The sequence below is a fragment of the Silurus aristotelis genome (assembly GCF_946808225.1).
Source record: "Silurus aristotelis genome assembly, chromosome: 2".
Lineage (NCBI taxonomy): Eukaryota > Metazoa > Chordata > Actinopteri > Siluriformes > Siluridae > Silurus > Silurus aristotelis.
In genome coordinates, this window is record NC_139575.1 from 17,739,861 (window position 1) to 17,752,755 (window position 12,895).

General features: G+C 37.4%; 1 protein-coding gene across 2 annotated transcripts in view; it reads left to right on the forward strand.

Moving 5' to 3' along the window:
- Positions 1-4,518, forward strand: part of tex264a (testis expressed 264, ER-phagy receptor a) — an 80,293-nt gene extending 75,775 nt beyond the window's left edge. For both annotated transcript variants that reach the window (XM_083521470.1, XM_083521469.1), the window contains one exon: positions 3,390-4,518. In XM_083521470.1, coding sequence (XP_083377596.1) covers positions 3,390-3,697 — 308 coding nt within the window. In that variant the 3' untranslated portion in view covers positions 3,698-4,518. The remainder of the gene's footprint in view (positions 1-3,389) is intronic.
- Positions 4,519-12,895: the final 8,377 nt, after the last annotated feature.

Consider the following 12,895-nt stretch of genomic DNA (forward strand, 5'->3'; position numbering starts at 1 on the left):
CTGCTGAAACCTGAAGTAAAAGGTTTACTTTTTAGCATATCTGGCATTGCTAGAGCAAAGACATTTACAGAACAAAAAGCTAAGCATCCTGTGAGAGCCCTATGAGAGCCCTGTGAGAGCCCTGACCTTAATATGAATAAAAGCCTGTGGAAGGACTTGAGGAGCTCAGTCCCCTGAGAGTCCACTTGCAAATTGAATGAGCTCCAACAGTTTTGTAAAAAAGCATGTCCTGATGGTCAAGTATGCCCCAGATACTTCCAGCAGAGATCTCAAGGCCTTAGTATCTTAACTTTTCATTGTTCTATGAGTCAAAATGATTATAATTTTTTAAGTATTATTACATTTTATTTAATTGATTTCAGACAAAATGTGAGACCTTTGTTAGCTTGCACAGTCCCTGGCGTCTTTCCCTCAGAACACATTTTGCTGAAACTCAGGCAGGTCAGGAGCTGTCCAGTGCTGAAACCGATAATGAGAATGAGCATGGCTTATTAACATGAGCTGAAATGATTAGGCAAGTTAAAGAGAGCTGGTGACATGGGAGCACTCTTTTGGAATCACACCCTAGTCCCTGGTGACCTTTTTCAGATGTGACAATGATATTTTAAAGCTGTTGGCCAAGCTGTGAACAAAGCTGTCTGCTGTACTTGGGCCCTCAAGAGGACCAGGAGTGCAGAACATGTGCAGGCAACTCGCAAGAGCAGAGCAACCCAATCTAATTCGGTCTCATGATTAAAATGTTCCTTACAAACTTGGTCTGGGACATGGCTTTTGAATAGAAATCTAGGGTAAAATTAGAGGACATGTTTCTGGTGTTCTGGTCACTGCTATTACTTAATGTACTGTTCACAGAAATAGAAAGAATATTATATTTGAACTGTCAATTTTCTATGTGATTTGATAACTATAAAGACATAGTCATAACTTGACCTACTGGAAGGTAATTATATGACCAGGTATGAGTGTGAAAAAGACATGGGGGTTTGCAAAATAGAGGGAATTCACTATTTCTTTCTTTTTCTGTTTGTAAAAAGCAGTTGGTATTTATTAAATCACTTTTTTTCAAATCTGGTTAAAAGCAACTTTGAAGCACCAACAACTGTCAAAACTTTTTTCAGATAAAATTTGCCAGGAACATAAAATTTAATATTCAATAAAATATTTTTTAGTATTACTTTGGTTAAAAATTAAAACAAGCTTATTTTGACCCCAGGGTTAATGAGCTCTGAAGATGTCTAACAAACTCAGAATGATATTAAAACAAAAAGAAATGTGTCTTCTTTCCTTGTGAACCATTTCTTGATCTTTGCTTTTCATCACCTCTTGCTATTACCAGAGGTTTATTACTGCCATATAAAGGGCATGCATTCGGCTCTCTCTGTGACTATTCACTGTATGTGAATGACATTTAAGCTCATCTAGAAGGAAGGAAGATGTGCTGAGACACTTTTCTTAATCAGTTTTGAAAAGGTCTCACCATGGATGTGCCTATTTTCTTTCCCCCTTCTTTATGCACAATGAGGATAGAGATTTGGCTTAATTCACATGCCATGACTAATTTGCTGAGAGCAGCACGATGAGTGCGGGTGAGGGATCAGTCCTCTACCTGTAAAGTAATAATGACAGGAAGAGGCAAAAGGCCAAAACCACTGATTTCTGTCAGAGAAAAGATGGATTCTTCTTAAACACACACAAGTTGAAGGCAAATATTACTTAAGGAAAATCAAACACAGTTTTTCTAAACTTTATACATTACTTATTAGCATAATTTTCCTTAATTAAGTCAATTAGGCAAAAGCCTTTATTCCAAGCAACATACAAGAATCTCAATTATACAACTATCAGCATTTGAAGGTTTAAGAGGCTTTATTAAGGGCTTTGTGATGCTGGGATTTAAACTTACTACCTTCCATTCAGAAGTCCACCATCTTAATTACTTCCCTTATTCCTTTACTTCCATAAAACATCATAATCTAGCTAATAGGTATAATAAATAAGTGCTAAGCAATTAATTTATTTCTGCTTTTATTTACTGTTCCAAAAGCTGACTTATTTGAATTAACAAACCCTTTTTACTTTATACTTACTGTCAAACAGTTTTATTACATCTGAGCAGAGGACACTCCTCTGAAATGCTGGTGATCACATGTTAACTTCTGTCTGGGTATAGTAGTGGATCCCTCCTTGTGCCGCAGCTTGTCAGACTGGGCCATGAAGGACTACCTGATGAATCTCAGGCAGGTCAGGAATTGTCCAGTTCTGAAACTGATCATGAGAATCAGAGTTGCATATTAACGAGCTGCAATGATTAGGAAAGTTAAAAAGAGCTGGTGACTCAGAATCATGCCCCTATTAGTCCCTGAAGATCTGGGTGTTCATTTTAACTTTTCTGAACGGTGTCTTTTTTTTCTTTATGACAAATGGCAAATCAGAAGTAATTATATCCATTGTTGGAATCTTTCAAACTACCAAACTTTGATCCATTGGAATTCTGATGTAAATTAAAGCTGAAATAACAGGTTGTTTTAAAAATATTTTTAACTTGAACAAAGTAAATGCTCTAATTGATTTCACTAAAGAAATGTGTAATAATGTGAAATGTGTGGGGTTGTGGAAACCCGAGATTGAGGATAGATAGACACAGAGAAACCAGTGTCAATAATATTAAAGACAAACCAAAAATGAGACTCTGAATACCAACTCTTTGCAATAATTTACTCTTACGGAGCTTCTATACATTTGGCTAATAAGAAACAGCTGAAGCTGACAGCCTGCACTGGCAGTTTGTGAGCCAGAAAAGCAGAGCACTCAATAAACCAGCCAGGAGTAGCGGTAGACTTGGATGCGATAATTGGCTGATTACAAAGCATTTTAAATACCTTCTGTTCTCCTGGTGTCAGGAAAAAATTCTCTAGGTGAAGCACAGGTGTTTAACACAATTCCTGTCTGTCCTACTGGCACCTTTAGTTTGTAACAGTTAAAACTTCCCTGGAATATTCCAATATTTGGCACGAAATTCTCTTAGAAGTGTGTTCCAGCTCAATTATTACATTGCTTAGAAATTACAGGTCTCACCTGCCCGGGCTCAGTTAACAAACAACATTTTCTCCAATTACACCATCATTATTAGACTGTAAGTCTGCAAATGTGAAACTTGTGGCCCTTAAAAGCCCCAAAAGATTCACAACTGCACCTATAGCCAATCCAATTTTCCAGTAATAAGGTGTGATGTTGTGTAATGGATGTTTTTGCAATGCTCCCTCAGTAGCCCATAAAATGTCTGACCCTTATAAATTCTCTAACACCCCATACACAACCTTAAGCCACACTGCCAATTACTTGTTGGCTGCCTGTCCTAAATCTAACAAACTCTATTGATCTTGTTCCAGGTGAAGGCTGCACATCTGAGAGTGGTGTAGCAGTAATGGAAGCAGACGCCGAAAGCAGTGAGATGGGAGAGAGCTCCACGCCTGTGCTGTGCCAGCAGACTCCACCTTTGGATGAGAGAGATTCTCAGACAGAGGAAGGAGACCAGGGGGCCAAGGGCTCCAGTGAGTCTGTAGGAAGTGGTTCATCCTTTGAAGAACTAGACATGGACATCGAGGAAGAGGAGAAGGGGAGGGAAAATGCTGAGGATGATCATGTAGAGGACACTGAGAAAAGAGGGGTTAATGAAACGGGAAGTAATGAGGAATAGAATGTGTGCATGAATGAAGTAGTTCCTAAATCCTCCTTGTTCTTGTTTTCTTTTTCAGTTTGAGGTGCTTCTTAGTCATCTAGGCAAACTCTAATCATATGTAATCATTGGTTTAAAATTAAATTGGTGAATCTGATATCTTGGCAGTTTTTATAAACATATGGTTGTATTAATGTATGTCACATAAACATTACAAATGGAGCCAAAAAACTGAATGGATTTTCTCACTTTGCTGATTCTAGTCCAGTAGCTAATCAGATCTTTCCTAACGGCTGCCAGTTATTTGAAAAAGGAAACCCTGCTGATTTTATTCATCATTGGTAAATCACCTCTTTCGAATTTTTTGAGGCAATAAACTAATGACACAATAAGCCAATGACACAAATAATGTATTTCTTAAAGTGTATTCAAAGCCTGTGCTACTGAAATAATCCTATTTTTGAAGTGGATAAAAAAGAAAAGGAAATGGTGAGCTCATCTTTAAAATTCTGAAAGAACAATTCCAAAATATGTAGCCAAGCAAACATGTATTTATAAAAAAAATGATATGTACACATTGATGTAATATTTGAATACTCGATAATGGATTAACTACTCTTATTTACACATTATGTATAGTAGTTTTATAATGGTGTTAAAAAAAGGCAAATGTTGACTGTGTGCATGACTGTTAACTTCTTCATAACTAGTTATATCTCCATACAAATCCAGCTCTATCCTCACTGCATGTGCCAGATGTGTTTATTGTTAACATTCTCCTAGAAAACTATGGACAAACTATGGATTGAAATAAAATTAACAATCTAGTGTCTATTCTTAAATAGTTTGTGTTTTTTTTTGTGTAATGTGTTTTGCCATACAGGATATTTTAGAAGTGTAATGATATTCTAAATTGTTTTACAAGTTTAGTTTTAGTTTGTTTAACAAATATATATATATATACACACACACGCCAACCAGGCATAACATTAGGACATTATGACCAGTGTAGTGATTAATGAATAACACTTATTATCTCTAAATCATAGTGGGTAGGATATATTATATTATATTAAATGTTGTGGGTGGAAAGCAGAAAAAATGGGCAAGTGTAAGGATTTAAGAGTTTTAAAAGGGCCAAATTGTGATGGCTAGATGACCGTGTCAGAGCGTCTCCACAACTACAGCTTTTTTGGGATGTTACTGGTCTGCAGTGCCCAGTATCCTTCAAAAAGTGGTCTGAGGAAGGAACAGTAGTGAACCAGCGACAGGATCATGGCTCATTGATGCACTTTTATATAGTATCTTACAAAAGTGAGTGCACCACTCACAATTCAGCAACCGTATTAGCATATCTTCTCAGGGGACAATATGTGCAAAATGTACAGTTTGTGTAGCAGTACAGATTTACTGTTCCCTGAAAATAACTCAACATAGAGCCAGTTATTGTCAAAATAACTGGCAACAAAAGTGAGTACACCCTCAGTGAACACGTCAAAACTGTTTACAAAGTGTCAATATTTTGTGTGAGCACTTTGTTATCCAGCACTGCCTCAATCCTCCTGGACATAGATTTCACCAGAGCTGCACAGGTTGTTGCTGGGATCCTCTTCCGCTCCTCCATAATGACCTCACGGAGCTGCTAAATGTTAGACATATGGTGATTCTCCACCTTTTGCTTGAGGATGCCCCACAGGTTCTCAATAGGGTTCAGGTCTGAAGACATACTTGGCTACTCCATCTCCTTCAACTTCAGCTTCCTCAGCAAGGCAGTTGTCATTGTTGTGGTTGTTATGTTGGAAATCTGCAGTTTCTGAATGGAAGGGAATCATGTTCTGCTAAAGAATGTCATAGTACATCTTGGAATCCATGTTTCCCTCAATGATAGTGGTGCTACCTACACCATGCTTGACTGTACTGTTAGTGTATGTAAGACTGTTTGTGTATGTATACTGTTAGTGTATGCATTTTCTTGGTACTCTTCACCTGGCATCGCCACATTCTGGAGATCTGAGCCAAACAAGTTTATCTTAGTCTTATCAGTAATTCATGCTCTTGGACAGGTTGTCTTCAACAAACTGTTTGTGGGAGTCCAACTTAAAAAAAAACAACTTCTGGGATATCGCCATGCAAACCGTCTTGTTTCAGTGTGTGGTGTATGGTCTGAGCACTGACAATTGGACCTTCCGCTTCTGCAACCTTTAAAGCAATGCTGGCAGCACTCATGCATCTGTTTTATTGAACCAGCTTCTGCACCTGACGCTCTGCACGAGGACTCAACTTCTTTGATCGACCCTTGCAAGGCCTGTTCTAAATGGAACCCGTCTTGGAAAACCTCTGTATGACTCTGACCACTGTACTGTAACTCAGTTTCAGAGTGTTACTGATCTTATAGCCTCAGCATCTTGTGGAGAGCAACAATTCTCAAATCCTCAGAGACGTCTTTGCCATGAGGTGCCATTTTGAACATCCAGTGGTCAGTATTATAGAATTGTACTCAAAGCACCAAATTGTATATGCTCTAATGCAAGATACACAAATTTGTATTATCCTGTCAAGCAGACAAAAACATCAACATGATGGATAGGTGATGTGGCTTTGCATGGTTATACAGCACAGCTATTATCACTTAGGAGGTATTTACTTTTGTTGGCAGCTATTTAGACAATAATTGCTGTATGTTGAGTTGTTTTCGGAGGACAGTAAATCTATACTGCTATACAAGCCGCAGATTAACTACTCTAATATATATTCAGTTTTATTTCTATAGTATTGTCCTTTAAGAAGGTATAATAAAATGTTTGCTGCAATGTGAAGGGTGTACTCACTTGAAATAATTAATTTTTATTTTATTGCATAAAATAAGTATTTGATCACCTACCAACCAGCAAGAATTCTGTCTCTCACAGACCTGTTAGTTTGTCTTTAAGAAGCCCTCCTATCCACCACTCATTACCTGTATTAATTGCACCAGTTTAAACTTGTAAAAAAGACACAAAAGACTGTCCACACATTCAATCAATCACACTCCAACCTCTCCACTATGGGCAAGACCAAAGAGGACACTAGGGACGAAATTGTAGACCTGCAAAAGGCTGGGATGGGCTACAGGACAATAGGCAAACAGCTTGGTGAGTAGGCAACAACTGTTGGTGCAATTATTAGAAAAGGGGAAAAAAAAAATTGAAGATTGACAGTCAAGATGACTGTCAATCTTCCTCGGACTGTTGCTCCATGCAAGATCTCGTGGTGTATCAATGATCCTGGGAAAGGTGAGGAATCAGCCTTAACATACACAGTAGAACCTGGTCAATGACCTGAAGAGAGCTGGGACCACAGTCTCAATGGTTACCATTAGTAACACACTACACCATCATGAATTAAAATCCTGCAGCCCGCGCAAAGTCCCCCCTCAAGCCAGCACATGTTCAGGCCCATCTGAAGTTTGCCAAAGAACAACTGTATGATCCAGAGGAGGCATAAGAGAAAGTCATATGGTGAGATGAGACCAAAATAGAACTTTTTGGTATAAACTCCACTCGCCGTGTTTGGAGGAAGAAGAATGATGAGTACAATCCCAAGAACACCATCTCAACCGTGACGCATGGGGTGGAAACATCATGCTTTGGGGGTGCTTTTCTGCAAAGGGGACAGGACAACTGCACCGTATTGAGGGGAGGATGGATGGGGCCATGTATCGCGAGATTTTGGGCAACAACCTTCTTCCCTCAGTAAGAACATTGAAGATGGGTGGAGGCTGGGTCTTCCAGCATGACAATGACCCCAAACACACAGCCAGGACAACTAAGGAGTGGCTCCGTAAGAAGCATTTCAAGGTCCTGGAGTGGCCTAGCCAGTCTCCAGACCTGAACCCAATAGAGCTGAAGCTCCGTGTTGCCCAGAGACCTGAAAGATCTGGAGAACACGTGTATAAAGGAGTGGGCTAAAATCACTGCTGCAGACACTGTTGGATATTTTGTTGGATATTTTTTTTTTATTCTGTCTTTTACAGTTGAGGTGGACCTACGATGAAAACTACAGATCTCTCGATTCTTTGTAAGTGTAGTCTTTGTAACTTAAAAAATCGGCAGTGTATAAAATACTTATTTGACCCACTGTATATGTGCATCAATTAGCCATGACCCTGTCACTGGTTCAACTTCTGTTCCTTCATTGGACCACTTTTTGATGAATACTGAGCACTGCAGACTGGGAAAAGCTCACAAGAGCTACAGTGTTATAGATGCTCTGACCCAGTCGTCTAGGCATCACAATTTGGCTTGTGTCAAAATCTTTAAAATTCTTACACTTGGCAATTTTTTTCTGCTTTCCACCCACTACATAGATAATTAGTTATTCACTATTCACTCCATGAGTCATATTGTCATAATGTTATATATTTACGAGTGTAACGGTACACGTATCCATACCAAAATTTTTTCGGTACAGGGCTTTCCGTACCAAATGCAATCTTTTTTACGTGTGGAACATAGTTAAAATCTGAGTTCCTTTAGGAGGTGGCAGACCACAAGTTTGTTTAGTCTCCATCTGGCACCTTGAGTGCATTTTATTATTATTATTAAGATTATTATTATTATTATTATTATTATTATTATTATTATTATTATTATTATTATTATTATTATTATTGTTATTGTTATTATTATTGTTGTTTATATTTTTACAACAACAACAACAACAATGCCAGGGGTATAAAAAGAAACTAGAGTTAGTGCAGTGTCACTGTGGCCACTTGCTCTGGTACCAGAAATAACATTTGTTTTGTGCATGTATGAAAATGCAAAAGAATCCATAGCGCTGCCGTAAGCCACTAACCAGGAAGTGGCTTTCAGATAACGCCAGCACTATGGATTTTTTAGCATTTAATGTCCAGCTTCAATAATTTCTCTTAAATGGAGAAAATACTGACAATTCCACATATCAAGGAAATGAATGAATGAAGGATGGAAGGAATACATTTAAAGAATGCTGAAATAAGTAGAACAGTTAAGTAGATAATATCTTTAGAAAATTAAACATTAAATGCAACACACACAAACACACACACGCACACACACATATCTGTATTACCAAAATGGGGTCTATACAGATATAATATAATAACATATATAATATACTATAAAATAATATAAAACTTTTCCATTTTTTATTATTATTATTGATTATTTAATCAATTTAATTTAAATGATTACTTAATTTAATCAATATAATTAAAAAGTGTACTGCATTAAGTTGATTTATTCTATTTTATTTTTATAAAATATAATAAAAAATGTTTTATATTTTATTTAACCAAGCAGGCATTTTATTTAAAATTGTTTAAAAAATGTAAAAAAAAAAAATTGATGTTGATGATCACAAATGTTAATAGTAATAAATTGTAATAAAAACTACAGGCAATTTTATGTTTTGCATTTCTTCCCCCTAACCATACTAAATTTGAACCAAACGTGACTTAAAAACCAAGGTGCGTACCGAACCGTGAATTTTGTGTTCTGTTACACCCCTTTATATATATATTTATATATATATATATATATATATATATATATATATATATATATATATATATATATATATATATATATATATATATATATATATAATTATTATTATCATTATTCATATCCGAAGGTATAATAATAATATAAGCTTATAAAAACAAATATATCTGTAGATGTTGGTGGATTACATGTTGCATAAGCATTCTAACATCACCTTTTTTACTTTCCCTCAAACTTGCAACAAAAGAAATCAGAATCGTTCAGTACAAAACAACTTGTCGATCATTCTTACAAAATTGTTCCAGTTCTTACAAGAAGCATCTTTAAAACAACATAGATTTCTGTTAGGTGTATGCTGGGGGCATTGACAGAACAGTATTGTGCCTCAGTATCACAAAACTCTATCACCAAGAAGCAGCAGTTCATCTTGATCCTCCTAGTAGATGACACAAGCGTTGATTTCCAACTATAATCAATATTTACACCATTACCCAACAGCCTGCCTCAGTGGGACTCGTATCTATTGATTGTGTAATCAGCGGCAACTTATATGCATAGAAAAAGCAGTGGGTTGAAAAGGCCTGGTGGTTGTGTCAGCAGGGGCTCTTTAATCTCTGAGTGCTCAGTTATGTTAACAGCTTAACTTTTTTTTTTTTTACTCTGAAGCTATAAGGTAACATATTTTTTTGAACAAACTTAGACTGATCTATTTTGTACTGAAGATTTCAGCGGTTACTTTCTAAGCACATCTACAATAAATAAGGCTTGATAGGCATGTCAAATCTGTTTGTTTTCCATCACCATGGGGAGGTGACTAACACTTTTTAGCACAAAAGAAGCAAATGGTTTTTGATCTGCAAAACATAGGTAATGAATATAAAATACAAATAACCATAAAATACAAACTTGGCTATAATAGGGACAGTTTAAACTGTGAAAATTTTTTATATTTCTTTAGGTTTTTTAGTAAATTAACTTGGCTATTAACCCTGATACATACCTGACATCCGTCCATGTTTCCATTGATTATTGCACAATAAATGAAAGTTTTAGCATACATGAGGCAACAATCCTATCACTACAGATGTCTTTAACCTTTCTGGAATATCTAATCTTGCTAGATATTACAGGAAGAGGTTCACTGCTCTCATTCTCTAGAGTACAGGCTTCAACAAATAATTGTAGTTGTGCCAATACTTAGTTAATAATGATTGAGTTTGAAGAAAATTTATTTTGGGGAAATTATTATGTATCACTATACACTATATACAAACCTATAACACATTGCATAGGATATTTTTTTAAGTATTTATATTTGCCAAGGTAGCATTCCCGGGTTCAGAATCCCTAGTGCGATCCTGACCTTGGGTTTCTCTCTGCATGAAATATCAGATTTTCTCTGGGTTCCAGAGTTTCCACTCCCCATTGATGCAGGCAACTCCAAACTGTCAATAGGTGGGCATGTGGATGTTAACTGGCATACAATCTCGAATGTACTCCTACCTTACATCAGAGCTCTCAGAATATTACTGGATTTAATTGGCTCTGTACATGTACCTTGCACAGTGACAACGTTGAATCTAATCTAAAAAATTATACTGCAGATTTAGAGCAACACTGCAGTTATATTCTCCCACTGACATACGCTCACTGGTCACTTTCTTAGTACAGTACCAGTACAACTGCTTATTTATGCCTGTACCCATTAAAGAAGAAAATCGTAACTTGTGGTATTAGAGTAAGAGCACAAGGTCAGCCTTGATACAGCAGCATTGGAGCAGATAGGGATAAGAGCCTTGCTCAAGAGCTCAACAGTGGCAGCTTGAAGGTGCTGGGGCTTGAACCGCTGATCTTTTGAGCAATGACTCAAAGCCTTAGCTTTCAATGTAGCCTAAAATTCTATAGCCTAAAAATGATGAGACGCTTACCAAAGCTGTAGAGTGGTTATGTGCATTACTTGAGCCTTTCTGTCATCTTAAAACCAGTCTGCAAACTATTCTCCTATGGATTCTCTTATCAACAAAGCTTTCCATCTACAGAGCTGTTATTCCATAAACATTATTTATTTTCCCACACTATTCTGTTTACATTTAGAGACTAAATATATGGCAAATATGTGACAAATATGTGAACCTGCATAGAAACCTGTTTAGAATTTGTAATTATTTTAATTATTAGAATTAAAATTGCATTGTTTTTAATGTTTGTAACTGTATTGGTACCTGTGTGTCTCTGCTGGTAATTAATTGATATACTAGTGGTAGAAAGTTATGTCTAGTGGATACCATTAAGGAGCTTTATGCAACTTGTAGTTCAGGTTATCAACATTAGGGCATTATTAAGCATTTAGAGTCAGATATGTTTCTACAATGGGTTCTTTATTTTGATGGTTAGGAGTAATGATATACACAAACACCCTGCAAAACACACCTCATCCACCCTCACCCTCAGCACTGGCGCTCCCCAGGGTTATGTTCTGAGCCCCCTGCTGTACTCACTGTACACATGCGACTGTGTGGCCACTTCCAACTTCACAACCATCATCAAATTTGCTGACGACACTGTTGTGGTGGGCCACATCAACGGGACCCCAGTGGAGAGAGTGGACAATTTCCGGTAACCAGGTGTTCACATCACACAGGACCTGTCTTTGTCCTGTCACACCAACACCCTGGTGAAGAAGGCCCGGCAGCGTCTATACCATCTGAGACGTTTAAGGGACTTTAAACTACCCTCTCAGGTGCTTAAGACTTTTTACACTTGTACCATTGAGAGCGTCCTGACGGGTAGCATCACTTCCTGGTTTGGGAACAGCACCATGCAGGACAGGCAAGCCCTCCAGAGGGTGGTGCGTTCAGCTAAACGCAGGACATCTACAGCACCAGGCCATTCGGAGTTTGAACCAGGAAACACCCAGGATCTAAAAACTGGTCCACTCTCTCCATCATCACACTTTTTCTCTGCACATATTTTTCTTTTCGCACTACGACACTTTAAACTCTGACAGTGCACTTTATACTTTACACCACACCATACCGCACACGGACACTTGAGGACAATCACATAAACCACCTTAAATTGTTTACTGATTTACTGTTTACTGCCATAAGCATACCTTGTATATACACCTTTTTTTCTCATATATATCTTTATATATTTTATACTTTATTTATCTGCCTTCTTTTTCTTGGTTTATTTATTTTTTTTTTTCTCCCCATCCTATTCCATGCCGTCGTAAAAAGCATTTCACTGTATGTCGTACCCTGTATGTATGTGTATGTGACAAATAAAATTTGATTTGATTTGGAAACTGTTAGAATTTAGAAACTTATGGTCATGTCATGCCGTCCTGGACAGCTACACAGTAAACTGCTTGGCTCTTCTCACTACTGACAATAAAACAAAACTTTTTTAAAACCACAATAAGGACCGTTTTTGTAGTTAAATATGCGAGCAAGCAGACTTGATAATGTGCACGTATAGTAGATGCTTTCCATTTCGTCTGTAGGCCACAATAAAGTAACTGCAGAGCTCATCTGGTCAGGGTCCTGTAGTGTAATTTACATCATACATTATGCAGGCCATCACTAGAAAAACAGGAAGCGAGCATAATTATGTAGCGCTGACCTAAGCTCATGGGAGCTCGCGCCCCTTTTCTTGCATATCCATCAGCGCCATGTCCAAACTTGTCCTC